The sequence below is a fragment of the Mycteria americana genome, chromosome 9 (assembly GCF_035582795.1).
Source record: "Mycteria americana isolate JAX WOST 10 ecotype Jacksonville Zoo and Gardens chromosome 9, USCA_MyAme_1.0, whole genome shotgun sequence".
Taxonomy (NCBI): Eukaryota; Metazoa; Chordata; class Aves; order Ciconiiformes; family Ciconiidae; genus Mycteria; species Mycteria americana.
Window position 1 is genome coordinate 35,640,523 of NC_134373.1, and position 23,215 is coordinate 35,663,737.

A 23,215-nucleotide genomic window follows, 5' to 3' on the forward strand; every position below is an offset into this window, starting at 1 on the left:
GTTAAGCAGCAGCAGATCAGAAGTCCCTGAGGGAACTGATTATATTAGGAAAATGGGACTTGTATTAATAAATTAGTTTACTATCTCTTTTCAAATGTCCTTGATAAAACACAAGATAGTAAAAGCCTTTGAAATGAGTCATGCCTTTCATATTTTTATATCTTTAGCTAATATATATACTACGTTTCACACATCACTAGTTTGCGTTTTTAAATAGCAACTGCTTCTGCCAAGTTTTAAAACACTTGTTGATCAAAAATGTTTTAAGTAATCAATAGTGAAAGCCAAAGAATTAGCTCTATAAATGGAAAAAGCACACAAGATTAGAAGTGCTCTCAGATGAAGACTCTTGTTAAGCTGTATATGAGACACATCAAAGGATGGGAAAAGGAGATATTTCAAAAACATATGGGACCCATAGACACCAGAGATGTTACAAATCTGGCAGTCTGCAACCTTGGCCTTGGAATTAATTGCATTACTGCGTATCTAAAACTATTTTCTTACAATATTTCCCCCCAAAAATATCAGTCCACTCAAACAAGAACTTTCACCTTGATAACAAATGCTTCTTCGCCATATACTGTAACTTCATAGTAGAACAAACCATAAGCAGATTGAAGTGGTGTGCGATTTAAAAAGTGAGCTCAAGAGAGAATTGAAAGAGAAATGCTTCTAACAAACATTTATCTCCCAAATAGGAAAAAAAAACCTCTACAAAAGGTTAACTTATCTTTAAAAGTATCTATATTTTTGTCTAGAATATTTATCCAGTGCTGCTTTTTATCAGCAGCTATATCTACAACTCAAAGCACAGATATAACTGTAATCCTTGCTAATAAAATCTAGCTAAAATGGGTGGGGAAAAACCACAAAGTCATGGCCACAAATAGCCAGACCGGAACCCTCCAGGTGTGTGACTAAGAGGAACACGGAGGCAATAGCAGCCTGTGCTACACAGCATTCAGAATAAATTCACACGCGTTGTAGTAAGAGTCTCCAGGTGACAGTTTTTACACCAGTCTGGAGAACAGAGGAAGCTACCACATTGTGCAGCTTCTAATTTACTAACATTTGGATGGAGTAGAAGAGTATCTACTTTCAAGTTTGCTCTATGTTTAGTTGCATCAAAACTTTAAAAAAAAAAAAAAAACCCACACCAAACAGCAGCATTGATAGCTTGACTCTGGAAAAGTTCTCTTCTGCTAAAAGTAAACAGGAAGATGCATTTATTACCAAAAGACTCTAGCTTATGATTGAGTCACTAAAAGCGTACTTGAAAACCAGCCCATATTTAAGTGTTTAAGACTAACAAAATCCAATTCAGGCATTCTGATGATGTTACCATCTAAATTTGTAATCCTAGTCAGTTTTATTTATATTTGTAAAATCCATTTCAAATATTTAATGCTGACATGTACTTTAACACAGAAAATAAAGTTAGCTTTCCTTTGACTACATTTTCCTCAAAGTAAGAAGAGCAAACGGCTTTGGATATTATCTTTGTATAATGAAAGTAGTTTGTGTTGGCAAAAGCAGAATGCTCTCTTTTTACTTACTGGTTGCTTTGAGACTTCTAGACTAATTCATTTCATTTCAACAAGTGTCTTAACAGTGCCTCTGTGTTGCACCACACCCACAAAATACTAACCTATACTGCTAGGTTTTTTAATAAAGTTATATTTAATTTTTTATGCACGTTTTCTGAGCATTTTCCATGTGGTATTTCCCAATAACAAGGAAAGAATGCCCCAAAAGTTTGGAAGTCTGCATGACTAATTACTTAATAGTATAAATTACTTATTATGAGGGGGACATTAATTTGGCAACTTTCTACATCATTTGCCCAAAATAAGCTGAACATTTATCAGGAAGAAAAAAACCCAATAGATTAACTATACATACTTTTCAACAGATAAAACAAGAGATCAATTGAATCAACAAATACATAATTTCTAAGTAAACAAAGTCTTGCACTTGAAGAAATGAAATAGGCAAAATCTGAGTCATATGATGCAGAAAGAGCCATAGCTGATATAAACCTGACTGAACTTGGAAGTTTTTCCAAACAAATGCAATACAGTGGCTAAAACTGTAAAGTTATTCCACACTAAAAAAAAAAGTTGAGCATTTGTGCTTACTCTTTGCACAGTTTCAGCACTTGAGAGCTCCAGCTTTGAACCAATAGCTACTATGCTATCGCCCCAATCACACCAATCTGAGCAGAGGGTAAGATGAAACCATATAGGCAGAGCACGGAGAGGAGAGAAGGAGCACCCAGCACGCACTGCAGGAGACTCAGCACACTTCCAATCTGCCCAGTACGCTGGTTACCACTTCAGCATTTCAGTAGATAACCAAATGTTTTCCATCAAGAACAGCCTTGCATTAAAACACCAGTTTACATATTTATCTTGTTACACCATGCTTCTAATAAAAGACAGCTTCCAATTAGAAACTTGTAGAAAAAAATGCCCCACTAAGCTGTGGACAAAAACATACCACTGAATTTTGTTTAATATAAAAAGCAGGTCTCATTTAATAAGATCATAGAGATTCTGAAGTCTGACTGCAAATATGCAAGCAGTCATATTGTGAAAGCTCTTCCAGATGATAAACAGCATGATAAATCTAAGGCAAGTAATGATAAATAGAATGTTTATACTGAAAAAATAGATAAGTAAGAGATACTGCATCAACTAAAGAATTAAAATTTGGATTCATTCATTGATAGCAGGGTACAATGAAAATAAAGTATCAACAGACAACCTCCTGTCTGCATCTTGCTCTCTACAGACTAAGAATACCAAAACACATCCTGTGCACAGCTGCAAACACTTGCAATGACCACAAGAGAATAATAAAGAGAAAAGGAAACCCCAGGGAAAAAAAAAAAAAAATCTAAATTTAGCTAGAGTTTTTCCCATGTCTAGTCTTAAAAATGCAAACTCATGATCAGAACAAAAAAAAAATTGAATTATGTTATACCCTACATTAAGTTACTCAAAAGTCAAATGATGACTTTTTCAGTTTGAGATATAATCCTCCTTAACAACTGTTTGGTTTTTGGTTTGGGTTTTTTTTTTGTTTTGGTTTGGTTTTGTTTTTTTTTTTTTTTTAAAAAAGCTCTTGGAAAGGACAGATGCTTCATTTTGATGGTTAAAATAATCCTGCTATGAACACTAACAAGTTTGCAACCAAACTGGTATTTTTAAGCATCTACCCAAGGATTATTTTTGTTAGATTGGTACATCTAAATATATTCTAGTTCAGTGATTAAACCAAAAATTAAAAATTAAAGCAATAGAGATTCCTTTTCCTATGCAGAGCAGAAAAAAACTCATTAATTTCATTGGGGATAAACTGAAATATTATTTTAGTTACTTTACCTTTGAATTTAACATTTTCTCCTTAACATCTTTAAATAGAGAATGTTTGTCCAAAATTAGTTAAAAAAACAACTTTGTTTGAAATTGCCAAAGCCTTTTTGCATTTCCCAAAGAAAGTCTGCAATGATGAAACTAAATGTTGAAACATTATGTTGAAACTTTTAAATTACATGAACTAAAAGACCAACTGCAAAGTTTCTTATATGTGCCTATAAAAGGACGGATTACTACTCAGGAACTTGTACAGTATTTCTGAACTAGAAGATGTACTTTCAACTAATTTAGACCAGCAAATGTCCATCAGACTCATGAAATCAACATACTTTCTGGGCAGAGCATTCAAGCCAGGTACTAAACAACGACCAAGAAACAAGAAGGGAACCTGCCCTGTCCCACCCATGCACACCCACAGCCCTACCCTCCCTCAAACCTTTCCTCACAACCAGGGCCGTACTCTGGTCTCGGTGACTGTGCAAGCTTCCCCTGCACGCACCAGTAGGAGCTCTGCTGTACATAGAAGGTGGCTCATTTACCATTAATTTTACAGATTCAACCCATGGGTGCAAATGGGTTTGTCCTCTACTCAGAAATGCCGCTGCCGCCCACCCCACCTTTTATATATATAAAATATAGATATAAAAACAAATATAAATATACACATTTTTATATAAATTATATATTATTATATATTGTATATTATTTTATATTATACATTTATATATTATATAAAATTATAAATATTATATATTTTATATATATATAGCATTAAGTGGGACATGGGAAAAGAAAAGCAGAAATGGAAGGACTGGAAGGTGCCATGCATCTTGCATGGCTTCTGACATTCATTCCAATAAGACATAAACTGATTCCTATAATAGAATTTCAAAATGTATATGTGTGTGTATAGGAATATATATATTCCTAACTAAATTCCTATTATTCCTAATTATATTGTACACTCTGCATTTAGTGTTACAACATGGACTGTGATAGAATCATTTAAGAGACACCACAGGTCATCATGGGTCTTCAGAACCTATTTGCAATTATTAAAAAAAAAAAAAGTATTAAACCACAACTCTCCATCTACCACAACTCCTTTTTCTGTGTTAAGGATGAAGCATTTCCCCCTCCACTCCTAACCACTTCAGCTACTGGCAAGCAAAAGATACTCTTAAAATCCTGGAAGAATATTTTTTCCATATTCCATTAAGGAATTATTTTGTTCATGCTTTCCATACTGAAAAATTACTTCTGGTATGACACAACATAGAGAAAATTCATCCCAAAAGAGAATGTTTTTATGAAGACTGGAACCCATGAAAGGTCATTACAAGATACTCAATCAAAATATTAACTGCAAGAACATCACAGTGCTGAAATATTTATACTAGATAGAAGTTATGATTTGAAAATCTGTGGAAATAACCCACATCTGGAACTTTAGGAAAGAAAAATCATTTCAAGGTACAGTATAACATACTAAAAAAGTTGCAGAGCAAACAAAATACAGGCTGTTACTTCCACTTACCTTGTTTTTATAACACTGGATTTCCCATCTCACATATCTTTGCTGTCTATTGAAGATTATTAGCTTTTCATGGATCTTGTACTCATTTACACTACCAGGTCAAAACCCAGAAGAGAAACAGAACGACGTAATCCTGTTGTAACTTCTCACATCAGAGGACACACAACCCATAAATACTTTGCTCTACTTAAGAGCATGAAGCTATACAGGTGTTGCATGAAGATTAACTACAGAAGTAGGATTTGTAGAGAAGTCCCCCAGTGCAAAGCCCGCTCCACTGCGCACACCATCCGAGCACCAGCCAGGGTTTTGGCTTCTCTGAGGTTTCACGTGCCCAAGTTTATCCTTCCTTCATTTACAGCAAAACTGGTTATAGAAACCAAACAGCCAAGAAACTCCCAGAGAAGCGACTCATTCCAAAGAACAGTTTGCAACTTCATGTCAAGAAAGCTTAGAAATCCTGAGCAGCCCCAATTTTCCAGGCTCTCAGCTCAGAGGGAACCCAGACTGCCATGAGGTTGAGGGACTTTCATGCTCCTACCACGAGGAGCAGGGCTTTCTCCAGTCAACTCTGAAACCTTTCATTCTCCCCTAGTATTCAGGAAAGAAGGAAGAGAAAAAATCCAAATGCATGCATTTTTATAACCTGTGTAAGGGAAGTGAAAAAGGGAGCTAGCTTGTCATATGAGAGGAGCTATGAGAAAGCAAGATGTGAGACAACGTAATTTTTTTTCACACAATCACATAACCAATTTACTCAAGAGAAGGCCTACCAACATACTGACCCTACCGATAAAAGGCTCTGGGGTACATTAGAGAAGTTGGTCACCTGCAACACTCAAGTATTGATTGGTAATGGATCCACCTGACAGCCACAGAAAAACTGCACACGAGCCTATAGAAAAGGGAAAGTTTAGGTACAGAAAATGCAAATACTTTTCTTTAAATCACTTTCATTGCTAAAATTAAGTTCTCATTTTGGAACTGCAGTAGGTTACACAGCCACTTACTTCAGCTCAGCTGAAGAGCCATTAATTTGAACACTTGCAATTATCTGCCATCCCAAATGAGCTACTTCAGTGTTATACAAGTTTATACTAAGGGAAAAAAAAAAAGCATTCACACAGAAAGACACAGCTAAAATCTACTTGTCAACCTAATCAAGCTAAATTCTGAAGTGGCGTAGGAAGAGCTTTTAATCATGACTTGCAGGCTGTGCTGTGTTCGCCTGTAGAAGAGGCAGAAAGAACTATTCAAATACCCAAAAAGGCACAGAGCAAAAGACTGCAGCCTACTGAGATTAAAAAATTAGTAAGAGCCTTTTTCTTTCTTTGGTGTGTTGTTCATATACATTATGGAAATAATTCCATGTTAGTTTTCTTTTTTTGTATTTTTATTTTAAAATGCATGTAATCCTTAGATACGCCAGTCTGAAGTAAGACCTATTCACAGGATTTACCTGCTCTTACCAGGTATCCCTTACATTACCTTATTTTCTAGGTATCAGGTTTGCTTAAGCAAAGAATGCAAATTTCAAGATACAAATGTAACACTGGAAGAATTTTTGCTGCACCCATAATCTGATTACCATGTCACTGACTTCACCCATTTGCCAGCTCCAGCTGTATGATGTGTACTTCGATGATCCCTAAAAAGTTTGACTAACCTGTTAAACCCTCAAACAACAGGGATCACATGATCTCCCCAACTTCTTCTGTGCTTTCATCTCTTTATGCTTTGAAAGAGGTTCTTAAAATTTGTCTGATCTGTGCAGGCTGATGCTGAAAAGCACAACTCTGCCACCCTTCTTATCCAACTCCTTCCCCTCAATCTTAGCTGGCAAAAATGAACACACACACACACACACACACACACAAAAAATCACTCAGATCAACAAACTGAGCCTGTGGCTACATGCACAAGACATGTAGGAAGACACCCTTAATACCTCTCCTACGTCTGCCCTTTTGCTGATTAAGGTAAATTCTCCTTGGACTGTAAATTAATTACCATCCCCTCCCTCTACAAAAACCCTACTTATCGGAAAATTTGTGCACTTTTAAAGCCTTGCCTGTTCTAAACAAGGCAGTTCCTTTCAACCTTTCTGCTTTGGTTGTATTTTCAAAACCTCTTTCTTTTCCTGTTCTCAGGGGCTATCTTTAATTCGTCTGCTTTCTTTCATTTTGATAGGCAAGACAGTACCTTAGGTGAGACCTCAACTGATCTGCACAGAGCACTAGGCTGACATAAGTTATGTGTTGTGTTCTCGCTTATACACACAAAATGAGATGGGCTAGAAGGGCTGCACCAATTAAAAAAAAAAAAGCTATGAGCATGATTATGCTATCACATCCCACTGCACTACTACCCACCTGTTCCTTATCTATCTCAAGTATTAGATTTTTCCTTTGTAAATTCACAACTTTATATGTTTGTCTACTGCAATCAATGAATTCCAACAACCCCCACGCTCTGCAATGTTTCCAACGCTAAAAATCTTTGCCCCCAGTTTCCTGAAGTAGAACTTCAGGGAAGAACAACCTCAGACTACGAAGCACACCAGAAAGCAAAAGCCTGGAGAGCAGAATAGGTTGGGCTGCAAAAAAAAAAAAAAAAAAAAAAAAAAAAGTGCACAATAAAACAGTATCTTAGAGAGATCTTTGAAGACTGGGAGGAAATAAATAAATACAACAGGAGCGAGACTTGCTTAACATCCTATTCAAGAACATTACAGAGTATGTCCCATACACTGAAGTTGATTAATGGAGTACTTACACACAGATCTTCCCCAGGAAGATTTGTTTTAACACACAGGTCCCTTGGTATACCTCTCACATTAAAAAGAAAAAGTCATTTCTTACGCAGCTATATGCTAGCATGTTGTTCCTGCTTGGCACCACTGAAAGCTCTAAGCAAATCTCTCTACTCCAGTGGTCACAACCTATATTTTGCAAACCTATAAAGACGTAATTACTGGCTTTAATGGGACTACCTGCAATGCACAAACATGTCGGATGGGAAAAAGCCTCTAGTGAAATGCGGCAGAGTACGTTACAGATCTTCTGTTTTGAAAGATAAACAGTGCATATACACATCATGTTAAACTCACAAATACTTCCATTACACTCAGCTACCCATGCACATTCCTGCTGTGCTAACCTTCCCCCATCCTACAAAATTCAAGGTTTTAGTTTTTGCTCTAACTACAGGTATGACTTCTTCATACAACTGGTAAACATGCATACATTATAGACACATATGTGCCTGCTCTTCTTAAAGACTAATTTATTCATGTCCTACACAAGATAGATTCTCCTGAAGGGAAGATGAGCATGTGCTTTCAAAAAACAAGTGCCTGGATTTCAAAAGAACACGCCCTTTCAGAGTACTGTAAATATTTGTACGTACACTGCAGTCACTGAGAAACTTCTTTGACTATTTTTACCAAGATGGATGAGAAGTGAAAGAAAAGGACGAGTTAAAAGAATCAGCATGTCATCAGTGCTAGCTAAAGAGGAAGAGTCTTGAAAATATACCATACTTTCCAGTAAAAGCCCAATGCATAATGTCTAAAATGAAATATTTCATCTTTAAAAATCACACCGCAGACAGCAGGTCACAAAGCGGTTTTCACTTCCTGAGTGCGCTCCTGCAAGTGGTACCACGTCACCCTTCCAGGTTGGCTTCCTACAGACACCTCTCAGGGCTTGCTCCCCAACCCAAAGCCTCCAGGAGCCATGCCACGGCAGAAAAGGCAGCCTGGATCCCGAGGGCCTTCTCCCGAATCACTTTTTACGCTATTTATCACTGGCACCGCATTCTCTTCATCATCTGGTAGCTGCCAAATAAAAAGAAGAGTTTCTAAAACGGATTTGGTTCAGGTTTGACACTGAAAACTGCCTTATAAGGTATAAAAGCCCGAAAGCAGGAAGAGGCTTTGACAAAACTAAGGAAGTTCCTCTGCGCTTGCTCACTGAAGGGGGAGGGGTTTTTTTCTTCCACAGAGAGAAGTAACACAGAATAAATGACATTATCCACACATCAGAAAAAAAATAAAAACACAGGAGCCCCCCAGACGGCACCCGGCAGCGCGGTGAGCTCTCTAAGCGAGGGCATTTCAGGAGCTCGCAGGCAGCCCCACACGGCAGCACCAGGCTGATCTTCCCTGCTCGCCACCCCCGGCTCCGGCAGCCGCGCAGGGTCCCCCGCACCCCGGCAGGCACCGGCCGAGGAGCCGAAGGCGGCTGCTCCCAGCGGCCCCGGCCGGCGGGGCGGCCCGAGGCTCCGCGAGGACGAGTGGGGGGAGCGACTGGCGCGGCCCCGGTACGACCCGGCTGCCGGAGGCGCAGACTGGCGGCGGGGGAGCGGGGCCGCGCCGGGACACCCCTCCCCGCCGGGCGGCCGCGAAGGGCCCGACGGGGAGAACGAGGGGAGGGGAAGGGAAGGGAAGGCAGCCGGCTGCTCCCCGCAGCCCGGGCCGGCCCTCCCGCTACCGGCACCGCGGCGACTCGGGCGTGGCTGCCTGGCCCGGCCCCAACCCCGGCCCCGCCGCGGGCAGCGCGACCCCCGCCGCCATCTGCAGCAGCGGAACCCGCCCGGCCCCGCCCCGGGCGGCACCGAGCTGTCAGCGGCTGCCCCGACCGTCTCGCTCACCCCGTGCCGCAGTCCACCACACAGGCCGGAAGCCGCCCTGCCATGCTCCTCGGTAGCGGCGGTGCTAGGGACGGCGGGCAGCCCTGGGCGCGCTCCGGCGGGGCTCGGCGGCGGGGAGTGAGGGCACTTCCGCAAGGCGGGCGCTCCCTCCCCCGCCCGCTCGCAGGCACGGCCCGGCGAGCCCAAGATGGCTGACCCGCCCCTCCCTGCGCGCGGCGGCGAGGGCGGGCGCGACAACCCCAGCCCTCGCTGACGTCCGATCTCGCGGCCTCGCCCCTGCGAGGCGGTACGAAGTGGAGCGGGCGGGAGGGTTCTTACCCAACCCCCGCCGCGGCAGCCGCCGGCCTCCTCAGGGGCGGCGAGCAAACGAGGCCGGCTGAAGTTGTATTGTAATGCTGAAAACCTGAGAGAAGTCGGGGCGAAGGGTTGTGTGGTGTGAGGAGGGCGCTGAAAATGACGAGGGGATGACTTCCTGCAGGCCCTGCCACTCCCCAGAAATAGCATCACCCAAGGGGAAATGCAGGAGGCCATGCTCCTCATGGTGCTCGTTGGTGTTGCCAGACACTAGCTGGGCCGGCGAATGGAACACCTGCTGGGGAACGTACCAAGTACCCTGCGACACCAGCCCCGGGCAGCCCAGCCTCCCTGAAAACCTGATTCCCCCTCAGCTGTACTCAAAGGAAACCCTCAAGCCCCTCTCACCCGTAGACCTCCACAGGAGCACCGAACCCACACCTCACGCTCCCCATCCTTTAAAATCCTGCAGCCTGAGGCGGGGTGGTGTGGTGCTGCCAGGCCAGCCGAGCAAGCAGCGTTTCCCAGCCTCCCACCAGCCTGCTCTGCTGCCCACCAGTACGCTGCCAGCACCGCCATCTCCGTGCCATGCTCCCATGTAACCGGAGCAAACAAGCGTAGCCCTGCCACGATCGGCCATCCCGATGTGATGTGATGGGTGGCATCCATCTCTTCCTGGGTTTAGCCGTAGGCCCCCGTCCTCCTTTTGAAGGACTTTTAGTCCCAAAGGGGGCAAGGGCATCCACTGTTGGGGATCCAGGTGGACAAAATAAAAAAATCTGTTTGAGGGCTTGCTCTTTTCTTTCTCTCTCTTTCCACCTTTCACAGCCCTTCAGGCTTTGAAGGACAGACTGTTTTGTCCACCAAGTCTGTCCCAGTTCTTGCCCCACGGTGTACTGTAGCCACATGCTATTTTTTGTTTGTTTTCAAAATATTTTAATGTTTTAACAGTTCTGGTATTGGGGCTTTCAGGTATTTTCGGTCCTTTGCTTGCTGCTACTACCTTGGCAATGTGAGGATGTGAGCTTCATGGTATAATCCGATGTCACGCTGAGGAGAAATTTGGTAGTCCATCAAAAGGAGTAATTGCCAGGGCTCAGCATGCACTAATGGGCCTTAATGGCCCTAATCAGCCTCACCTCCACCCCACACTCCCTGCCCAAGGGCACAGGAGACCTATTCAAGCTCAGCCCTGGGCCCTCGGTTTTTGTTTGAGCTATGCTGTAGGTGTGTGTAGTCCTAGCCTTGCTTTCTGGCTTGATATTAGACTTGCCTTGTCCCTATGGGCATTCCTGGTTACTATCACTAGTCCTGGTCTGCAGGCCAACAGCCTGGCTTCACCTTGGACCTGTTTCACCACCATGAACTTTTCTGATGATCTGGACTCTTGGTTGAACCTGGCCACTATTTTTGGGCCTGCCCACCTCACCTCAACCATGTACTGTGAGACGTGCCCAGGCTGGTGAGTCCCTAGCCCTGCTGGCCCTGTTACTGCAGGTGGCTCCATGTCCCTTAGGGAGCCACTAGCCCTCAAGGTATCCTCACAGTGGTCTTGCTTCCTTCTTCAAGCATTGGTCTTCCTTGCTTAGTTTAAGCTATCTCTAATTAATAGGCTCATTCCCTGAGTTTACTGTAGGGTTAGACAAGAGTCAGTGCCAGTGCAAAGGAAGGGCTAGGTACATGCCCTTCAAGCTGAGATAGGAGGGAGCAAAACCGTCCCTTTCTGTAGCAGCAGCTAGATGGTTCAGTTGTGAAGTTCAAGCCACCATCTGGTTTCTGTGGGCTGCCAGATCTTCCTGAGGAACATAAGCAGGAGACATTGAGAATATTAACATTTTTATTTTAATGTCAAAGCAAATTATGAATAGAACATTATGAGACAGTTTACAGAAAATGAAAAGGATTTCTGCGGGATATTGTGTAGCCCATGAGCTATGCTGTGCTAGAATATGCAAGATTAATATCTCTGAAAGCTTTTCAGAGAAAGTGCAAATAGCCCTTTTTTTAATGCACATGCCTGTGTGTGTGCATAGGTACATATTTATCTACAATAAATACAGTTAGTATATAAAGTAGCATGTGGACTTTCCACTTTCCTCTTGGTTTTATTACCTGGTATTCAGGGTTATACATGCAGCAGGTTCACCTGCTGCGCCTGGCAGATGGAGTCCTGGAATGAGAGCGAGGCTTAGCGCTCCAGTTGCAGAAGTTCAAGTAACCCCCCGAGGAGTGTGAGACAAGGGCCAAAAAACTGTGGCATGCAGAAAGCGTGGAGCTGGCAGGTCTTGTCCTGGCTACACAGCTCCTAGAGCCGGCACAGAGGGGATCAGCACCACCGAGTTAGAATGCCCAGCTGTAGTGAGTTTTGAACAGTGTAATCGTTAGTGTACCATAGCTGACTGTTCTTTATTACCTAATATTTCCAAATAATGCTCCTGATTAATCTTCGCTAAGCTTTAATAGCAAAGTCAAAAGACAGATAGTAGAACTGCTATAAAAGTATGCTGATGACTTTTTGCTAACAGAAGCATCGTTTCACTATAAAACATTAAATCACACCCACAAGCACTTACTGTAAGGCACTCTACACAAAATATCCCATAGCTGGATTTATTTTTTTCCTTCTTGTGAGTACAAGTGTTTTCTACAAAATGATAGGACACTGAGCAGGAAAAAAGAATACTGCAGTTCATATGGAAAGTGAAATAAACCTGTTAAGTAACTCCATTGCAATCTCTTGCTATCAGTTTGTGTTCTTCCTGAGTCTGCATTAAGAATGACATTGAAAAAGAGCAGTGTTGGTGCCTTTCGTTTTACTGAATTACAGTGGAATTTACATTTGAGCACCAAAAAGCATAGGATTTCTCTCAGTATCAAGGTGCCAAGTCAATCGCAGTTTTGCAAGGGAAGGAGTTGAAAGACTGAACTCCCTGGCCATGAGATCTCATGTTTCATTTTATTAGTCTTGCCAGATGCAGTTCTTAGGTGGCTGTGGACCCAGGCGCCAGTCCAATAAAATAAAGGTGCAAGATTTCTCTTCAAGCAATATTATCTCACGTTGTTGTACCATAAACACAAGTTTGGTGTATTATTCATCAAAATTCAAATAGATCAATCTAAATTTCAGTACTGCTTCCTCTAAACCCTTTGTAGTTTTGTGGATTGGTATCTAGATTATCTTGGTGGATATTTTTAGCATAGAAGTCTTGTGCTCAAATTACAAAATTGAGCTTATAAAGCTAAACTTCAGCTAGATCCAGCAGGATTGCAGTGCTGATGGATATATTTCAAAACTTTCTTGCATTGAAATGTTTTCCAACCCTTACTTATTTCTTCAGTACAGGACTAGTAGGAAAAGCCTACTGTCTGTTTTCATGGTGTAATTTTCTGAATCTTTTCATCCTCATTTGGCCAGAAGTCAGTTCCAAACTTATGCAAAGCTTTTCACTGTTTCAGGGTGTACCAGAAATCAAATTTTTAATGTGTAGAGGCAATGTCTTGGTATGTTCTCAATCTTACCAGTGGAATGGGAGTGAATAAAACCCTAAATTGCCTTTCCCTGGTACCATCCTATACAGCAGACATAATGCAGCAATATCATCATTCTGTGATGCATCACAGTCCAGCTTTTATAAGCACAGTTAGGTTGCAGGTGATCTTTTCCTGAATATCCATGATAACAGAAGTAATTACCATTGCAGAGCATCCTCCTTCTGTTGCTGTCTGCCTCCAGGCAGTTTACAATGTAAATACAAAACAAGAGAATGCAGATGCATACAAATGCATAAGGAATGAGAAGATAAAAGTTCAGAAGGAAAGTATTTCTATTAGTCAACAAGTAAACACAGGAGCATTCTAACAGTCTGATTCGGATGGAGGGAATTTTCAGACAGCTTTCCGCAATTTTTATATAAAGAAGTCTTGGGGCTCCAAACTTTTCCATGATGCAGGTATGATTTACTAGCTCCGGCAATACTACATATTAAAATTTCACAAGTCCTTCAGCCTGAAGAAGTGCATACCTAGACAAAAGCATTACAAATCACTTGCTAAGCTACGTGGGAAGCTTTTCAGCATCTTCCTCATTCTGGATTGTTTTCATGTAGTTAATAGCCTGCCCTTGAGCATGCAGAAAGAACAACTGTGTGAACCCATATACAGATTGAGGCCTGGGAAGCACAGTGAAGTGCAAGGAACAAGAAAAAGCAAAAGGAAGTAAAAGTTGCAGGGGTGAAGGGATTTAGGAAATTCCCAGGAGGGCTGAGAACCTGATCTTGCCCAGGTCAGCATGTTGCCACTTAGATTGGTATAAACTGAATTTAAAAGGCAGGTTAATATCCAGTACATCACACTGAATGTCCCTTAACCCCAGGTAAAGCTGACAATAAAAGCTACAGAAACATCCAAGGAAAATCAGGTCTAGATTATCCATTAGACAATAGTCACTTTATTGTAAGTATTTATTATAAAGTACATTGCTTAATAATTTATCCATCATGTTCTGAGTATTTTAATATAATTAAGTTTTACCAATAGTTAATGGAATACTACAGACAGCTAAACAAGAAAACATTTTATCTACCCTGATATATGACGTATGTAGATTTCTTCCAGGAAGGGCCACAAGCAAAATTATAGTGTTATTGGTTGATTTTGGCATAGCTATAGCAACAGCCATATGGGAGGCATGTAATTTCATGGAGCTGCACATGGTGAAGTCATGGCAAATTACCAGGATCTCATTTGATGTGGCTACTCTCCAAGAGTTCTGACTTAGATCAACTAAACCCATTAACTTTCAAAATATAATTAGTCCAACCATATTTTTTTCTGAAATAACGAATGGGAAAAAAAAAAGAACTGTGATTCTTTGTACACTGAAACTAAGTATCTAAGGAGAGAGAGAAACTTATAAACTGGGCCTTGTTTATATCCTTGGGCTATTATTATGGTAACACCACTATTGCCCATTATATTTGCTAGGAATAATAGCAAAATGTGTGTCAAAAGATCAACCTACAAAATATAAAGGAAGAATTTGACTGAAAATGTGATGACTTAAATAGGAACTTCATGTTCTAGGCACAGGCAAAACCTGCAAAAGGCATGCCGTCTAGAGAAACACTGCATTCCTATTTACAGCTTGCTTTTCCATTCAAAATTGTTTATCTTTATGCTGCTATTCTGTGCTTTCTCATAACAAGTACGTCTTGTTCCTTTATAAAGCTTCTGTAAGTGAATTAGCAGAATGATGGCAGCAGGATTCCTACAACAGCAAAACAGGGTACGATTCTGTGCCTTTGTGTTGTATCTATACTGCACGGGCTCCACATGGTCACACCTGGGAGCCAAATAACAGTAATACATAACTTGGCCATGATCAGAAAATCTGTGCTTTCTCCTGTAATGGAAACATTATTATGTGTTCTCAATTGTACCTATTTACTTTCTTGGCTGGAACAAATGTATATTGCTACCTTTTTCATATGATTTAATTATACACTTCAACAGAACTGAGAACCTAAATCAATCACAGCCGTAAGTATCTGACTTGCCTTAGTGGTTGTACTTGAGGCATCAACTTTTGTGGTCACCATGTCATGAACCATTAATTTGAGTAAAACCCATGATAACTTGCAAACATATGTAAAAAAAACATTTTTAATTTAGTGATCTTTTAATTTTTATTCAAAGATGTCATCCATGTGCTAAATCAAATCAGTCTGTCACTACTTGGTAAGTTTGCAGTTACAGTAGACATTGGAGGTAGCCATAACCGATGAGGTTTCCAGCAGAGCACAGAAGCTCACCAGGGTAAAATCAAGCCTTAAAAAAGTGGCAAGTATAAGAGCAAGAAAAGTGCCAGATCGTCAATGCTTAGAACAGAGGATCAACATGATCCAAGTAGGTCATTTCACAAAAGTAGTAGCATGAAGAATCATAGAGCATGCAATGGCACCATGGATTTTTGAGCTATTCAAACATTTGAAACTGCAAGCAATTGAATGTATGACAGGTAAACAAATTAGTTTCTGTTCTGAGACACTTGTTCAGACTTTAACAGATATTTACCAACTCTTGAGAGGGTTTTGCTGCTAATATTTGAGCTCCCATTCTAAATGGCGTTTCGTAAGAGGATTGTTTAGAAAGACTTGTATTATACTTTTTGGGTTTTTTCCTTGTTTTGTGACTTTTGAAAAAAATATATTCTCTTCAGTTGATCCACACTGTTGACTCCTCAGATTAGCTTTTAGAAGACAACAGATGTTAAAGGCTACTATATCACACCTATGGTCATTGTGCCATGTTACTCTTATTGTACTTACTTCAAGATAACACGGGGAGGAGAGGACAACCAGGAGGAGAATTTGGAACTCACATAGACAGATGTCCTTCTCTGGATGCAGCAGTGTGCTGCTTGAAAATGGTACCAAGCTTTCCGTCAGCTGGATATTATAGCATCCACAGTTCTATTGGCAGAAGCATGAATAAGCACTCCCTAATTGTCTCCAGACAAAATGAGACATAACTAAAAATATCCTCTCTGATAGGTTAAATAATTTGGCTGCCTTCTTTCTAGCAGGATAAGGAATGTTCTCTCTAGCTGAATAAGGAACACTCTCTCCAGCAGCACTGGGGGATAGCAATGAACAGCTCATGCAGTATCTTTTTCAATTATCACAGCTATCTGGAGCCCAAGTTTCTTGTTAAGATGCATGATGTATTTTAAAACAGTGAACAATAATAGTCAAATTAGTCAACAGTGGAAACATTTTAAAAATACTGCATTCCTTAATAAATAAATAAATCAATCTATTTCTAGTGACAATGCTGCATGCATAAAAAATGGAAACAATTTCAAAGCACTATTTCTGAATGCTGGGTACCTCCACGCTAGGTTTATTCAGTTTGTTTGGTAATATATAGAGAAAGAAACTGTTAACTCATTTCTGTAAAGTTGGGGTTTCTTGCTTGTCCTGCTGAAAGACTGTAGGATATTTTTCTGAAATAATGCCTTAATGTATCATCAAAAAGTATAAAAGCTGATTTGCAACTCTACAGTGCTGTGTCACCACTGTAAGGATTATATGCATGTCTTTGAAGAAGACCATAGTCAATTTGTAAGAATATGCTCTTCACATGTCTAGTATCAGAAATATATCAAAACTAACAGAAACATTGTATTCAAGTATTTCACTCACTCTGCTGCTTTTAAAAACTGTACTAAAAGCAAACACCATGGCAAACGATGCAAATGAATATGTAAGTTGGGCAAAATCTTATAGACAAACAGATGACATGAATAGCCCTTATTGCAGGAATAGGGGCATTATGCTTTTTCAAGTTGGTGTGCCATCCTAACAAGCCAACCAACTTAACCTTTAAGGACAACGTATTTTGAAACCTTGCTATCTGAAAAGAATGCACTGGCAAAGCCCCAAATCAGTAGCTCTATCAGTGCAATTTCTCATCTGATAAACTTTCTTTTTTGGTGCAGTTTAAGAGAGTCTGCATTGAAAAGACCATAGGTACTTGTTAACATTACAAGATGTGAAAATCAGAAACTTTCCCTCCTGTATTTCCCTGCAGAGTAACTTCCAGTTTAATCCATCTGTGTGCTTCTATATATAGAACCTATATATACACAGTACAGTACGTCTCCCATGCTAATACTGTAAGAATCAATATGAGACATTTGTTCCTTTGCTTTAGGCCCTTCTTATGAGAATACCTGACTTATCTTGAATATTATGCATGCCCAGCAAGGGATCAGTTAACCGTTACCATACTGGGCAATACTGCAATTCACTTTGAAGAGTACCTTATGTTGCAATGAGCCCCAGTGAATCATTGTGATTATTCATTCAGGAATGTGCAAAAGCACAAATATCAAAATCTGTTCTGTGTTCTCCTGAACATACAGGGTCAGGTTACATGCAATTCCAACTGTTTAGCCTTGTGCTGGGAAAACTGCCTGACTTGACCTTTAGAAAGTTGCTTTTATGGAAATATTCGGTATAAGTAAAAATTACATTTGACTCTATGTTAAGCCTGTTTGGTTTTTTGGATTGCGTCTCCAGACAGAGCAGGTACTCGTGCTCACACATGCATTTCTGCTAGCTATGGTATTCAAATGACTCTCTACTTGTCAACATGCATGAAGGTTATGCGTGCAGTCCCCTCCTGCATATGAATTCTCAATGGCATGGTAATTCTGTAATTTGGGATACTTCTGAAGGTTTGCTTTCCATTTACTTTTTGTTTTGCTTGGATAGGCTTCCAAATGGTTTTTAAAATTGTCTTTTTTTAACAAATTATGATCACAGTTCATCTACTGAAAATAAATGAGTGATAGCAATTTAGTAATTTTCAGGCAATGGGAAATCCCATTGCCAATTAAGATTCCCGTTTTCTCTACTATTATAAATCAGCAAAGTAAAGAGACTGAAATAAGTAATGACAAGTTCCCCAAACGAGTTGTTTTACTAGTCTGCAATATTATTACTAGCTAATATTTGCAAGTAATGTTCAGTAGGAAGCAGAAAAGCTCTCAATTCTAGTTCATTTTCTACAGCTATTAAAAGTAATGGTTGATAAAAAGCTACATTGCAAAAATATTTGTGGTTTTTGCTTCTAATACATCTTCAGCGTAACATTTTTCCTGTAAGTAACGGTAGTTTTCATAGTAATCAGCAGAAATTTTGTTCAAAATAATACAGTTTTAAGCACTGAAGTTTCTTAGAGCCTTGTCATAAGGTAAAACAGTTAAGAAAACAGCCGTGTAACAGCTCAGCAAGGGTCAAAAATACAAAATGTTCGTAAATACACAAAAGAGGACTGAGAACAAAGTGAAAATTGTAACTATCACAATCTGCCTCATGATATACCCAAATGTTGATGTTTTAATTTCAGCATCTCAAGAACTGGATCGGGAGCAGGGGAAGGCAGTGAGGACAGTCAAGCAATGGAATTGTTCCCTCAGTTGCGAGTGGCTTCATGCAAAGTGGGACTTAGGACACTTCAAGGGCAGTTGAGGACAGCTATAAGACACATTAAAACTCAAATGGTGCAAAGAAGGTGAAGTGGAACAACTATTACAAGCTATGGGATAGGATTATTAACCAGTGGGCTAAACCCAAGCAAAATGAAGCATTTTCTTTTATGCCACAAGGCTCTACCTAAATAAATCCTTAACAGCTAATATTTTACAGTATAACTGGGTTCACAGAAGGGATTAGCCAAGTTCATAGCTCCATCAAGAGCTATTAAATTGTGCTGGTTTTGGCTGGGATAGAGTTAATTTTCTTCATAGTAGCTAGTATGGGGCTGTGTTTTGGATTTGTGCTGAAAACAGTGTTGATGGATGTCCTGAAAACAGGGATGTTTTAGTTGTTGCTAAGCAGAGCTTACACTGGTCAAGGACTTTTCAGCTTCCCATGCTCTGCCAGGGGCACCAGAAGCTGGGAGGGGGCACAGCCAGGACAGCTGACCCCAACTGCCCAAAGGGCTATTCCATACCATATGGCCTCATGCTCAGTATATAAAGCTGGAGGAAGAAGAAGGAAGGGGGGACATTAGGAGTAATGGCATTTGTATTCCCAAGTAACCGTTACGCGTGATGGAGCCCTGCTTTCCTGGAGATGGCTGAACACCTGCCTGTCCATGGGAAGCAGTGAAGGAATTCCTTGTTTTGCTTTGCTTGCATGTGTGGCTTTTGCTTTACCTATTAAAGTGCCCTTATCTCAACCCGCAAGTTTTCTCACTTTTACTCTTCTGATTCTCTCCCCCATCCCAGCAGGGGGGAGTGAGCGAGCGGCTGTGTGATTAAACCACGACATAAATATATTGGCTGAATTACAGACTTCCAGATAAGGATGCTGTAAAGCATTTATTTCTAAAAACTGTAAGGATGTGCCATGGAAACAACTACTCTGTAAGTGCCTTGTTTCCAATACCCTTTTCCCAGGCATCCATTACGAGTCATTGTGGAGACAGGATTCTGAGCTAGATGGACTTCTGGTCTAACCCAAGAGAACAGGGGAAAACTCTGCTGTCATGCATCCTACACCAAATCTAGTCCTGAACACTTAGATTACATCCTTCCCCTAAGGAGGACAGAAGTTGATCAAAACTGAGTTTATCAGTTTAAATGTTAATACAGTTTCTTCTGCTTCTGCTGCTTTGTCTTGTTCATCAACATGAACATCTTGTTCATCAAAGATCTGATCCAAATCCTTCTGAAGGAAGCATTTCTCTAAAATAAGTAGATTCAATTCCTTTGTAGAGATCTATTATGAAACCTACAGAGTATTAAATTTCCTTCTTGGGATGTGATTCATTTAATCCAAATCAGCTATTACGTTCTCGTAAGTAGAACATACATGAGCAGAAACTAAATTCTAATTTTCTTTGTAAGGGCAATTTAGCAGAGAAAATTGAGGATGTTTTCTCTTATGAAAATATTACAGTGCTGCTGGGAACTAGATATAATTTTGCTTTGCCTATAAAAGTGCTATTTATGTAACTAAAATATTAACAGCAAGAAAAATAAATATGCAATATGTGTATATTTGCGATATACATACAGTTTTATTACATGTGATTACTGAAACTCTAATTCCTAAAAAAGGAACAGTAAAAAAAAGAAAAAGGGGAAATCATTCTTGTAATAGTTTCTTTCAGAGAAGACGTAAGATCTTCATATGAACTTCTACAATAGGAAGTAAATTACTTAGTTGAGCTAAAAATACAGGAGTCCTGTGATAGTTCTAAGTGTAAAAAGTACAAACTTCTGGGCTTCTGACAGTGCTGACCTATTTTTCTTCAAAAGCCTCAGGAACCACAGCAATAAGCGCCTCATCCTGTGATGAAGAGAAGCTTGGCACTCCACCTTAAGAACTGCAGTTTTCTCCTGTTTGCCTGCCTCAGTCAAAATGTTTAAACTCAAAGCATTAACAAGTTGGATTTAGTTGCATCACAATGCTGTGTGACCACATTGGGATGCAAGCTGCATAGCCTCATAAAAAATAAAGAAAACACATAAGCCTCATAAAAAATAAAGAAAACACATACAAGAGAAGACGTGTGGAGCTACACTCAGAAAGATGGTTTTAATTCACAGTTGGGATTTCATATGCTTTCCACTGTGTGCTGGTTTTGGCTGGGATAGAGTTAATTCTCTTCCTAGTAGCTGGGAAAGTGCTGTGTTTTGGATTTTAGTATGAGACTAATATTGATAACACACTGATGTTTTAGCTGTTGCTAAGTAATGTTTATACTACTGAAGGACTTTTCAGCTTCCCCTGCTCTGCCAGGTGCACAAGGCGCTGGGAGGGGGCACAGCCAGGACAGCTGACCCCAACTGGCCAAAGGGCTATTCCATACCATATGGCGTCATGCTCAGTATATAAAGCTGGGGAAGAAGAAGGAAGGGGAGATGACAAACACGATGGTGTTTGTCTTCCCAAGTAACCATTACATGCGATGGAGCCCTGCTTTCCTGGAGATGGCTGAACACCTGCCTGCCCATGGGAAGCAGTGAATGAATTCCTTGTTTTGCTTTCCTTGTGTGCGCAGCTTTTGCTTTCCCTATTAAACTGTCTGTATCTCAACCCACGAGTTTTCTCACTTTTACCCTTCTGATTCTCTCCCCCATCCCACTGGGGGGGAGTGAGTGAGCGGCTGTGTGGGGATTAGTTGCCGGCTGGGGTTAAACCACGACACACTGTCAAAGGAGACTAAAGGAAAAAAGACACAAAGTCTGTACATCTCCAGATATTTTGCCATCCCCAGCACCAGGTATTGCCACTCACTGTGGGACAGCACTGGTCAGGGGCAGCAAACCAAGCTGAGCTTTATTATGCTAGCTCTCAAAGGTGGATTCCCCTTTTCCAGAGCTTTTCTATCACTGTGTGATCAGGTAAGACAGAAGAGGCTGAGAATCTGCACCTTCCCTCTTGCCTTATTTATTCTCCCTGTTCACAAGAACACATGCAGCTTTTTTTTAATAGAAAACATTCACCCCATTTTAATATAAATTATGCATAATGATTTTCAAGATATTATTTAGTAAAAGCACTATTAGCTATAAAAAAGTATTATGTGTAGTTTCTCTGTCAGAGTACTGTAGTCATAACCCTTTGGTTGTCTTCTCAGGTTTTGCCGCTCATTAACTAACTGACCTTGGATAAGCCATGTAAGTTTACTAAGCCTCCTTATAAATACTTAGAGCAAAGATGTGCAAGACCGAAGAAAATTAGATGCTGTGAGATGCATACGCATTTTTGTAATTACATTTTATATAATTTTCAGCTCCTCCAAATTCCACAGAAAGTGCCATTTCAAGAAGACTGCTATTTTCCTGCAGTTTTGTGTAAGAAATTCATTTTGCCTAAAATCTCTTTCCAAAGTTGTAAAGTCAAAATTTCATATAAAAGCCCCATATTGCATATTTTGGCCATTTTGGCTTCAAGGCAGAAGATAGTGAGGACAGAAGCACAACAAATCAATACAGTATCATTTATAATATATACTCAGAATACATACAAAAAAAGACAGTTTGAACCAAGAGCATAATTCACTGCATTTCCTTGTGTCGTTTAGACTATAAATGCTTCAGGGTAGGGATTGTATCTTACTACTTCTAACAACCAGTTTTATAAAGCATCAAGCTTGTTGGATGTCTCTTAGTGCTACTATGTGCAAATAAAAATACAGCTATATTAAGAAACAAAGGCTCACAAAAAGCCAAACCAGTTTCAGAATAAAAGTTCTTAAAAGGTTTTTATTTTCTTCTTAAGAAGTAACTTTTATTTATTTACAGGAAATAATTCAAGTCCAACAGTAACACTAACCCAGACATACGATGATAAGACGTAACATATGAGAGATAATAGATCTCTTCAATCAGTAACTTCTAGGAAGGGTGAATTATCTTGTTTTATTTCAACAGTTTGCAAGTGTGAATAGCACTTAAATTAATTTCACAACTATATAATATGTATCACCTAATTACAATTAAATATCATTTACCTTTTCACTCATCTGTATACATCCCTTACTATTATTTCCTAGCAGTTTTTACTCTAAAATTCCCAAAATATATAATAGTTGAATTTTGCAAAAAGATGCATTTATGTTAGCAGGTGAATAATCTGCAACATATTACATACACCATTGGTTATCTTTACGTTGGTGCTATGAGCTCAATTCTTAAATACTAATCAACACTGACTAAAAGGAGGTAATGTGGACTACCAAACCAACACAAACAAGACCAGAACCTGATTTTGCAATTTCATCTAAGCCTATGCTAGTTTCTGTTAATCACTATTTTTTGGTAGATTTT

The 23,215-nt window shown here is 40.1% G+C and overlaps 1 protein-coding gene across 1 annotated transcript in view; it reads right to left on the reverse strand.

Annotated features, from left to right (window-relative positions):
• The window catches only part of ACTR3 (actin related protein 3), a 32,964-nt gene extending 23,187 nt beyond the window's left edge, over window positions 1-9,777 (reverse strand). The window contains exon 1 of the mRNA XM_075511417.1: window positions 9,574-9,777. Within this exon, the coding sequence (XP_075367532.1) occupies window positions 9,574-9,617 (44 nt within the window). The 5' untranslated portion in view covers window positions 9,618-9,777. The remainder of the gene's footprint in view (window positions 1-9,573) is intronic.
• Between the last annotated feature and the right edge of the window lie 13,438 nt (window positions 9,778-23,215).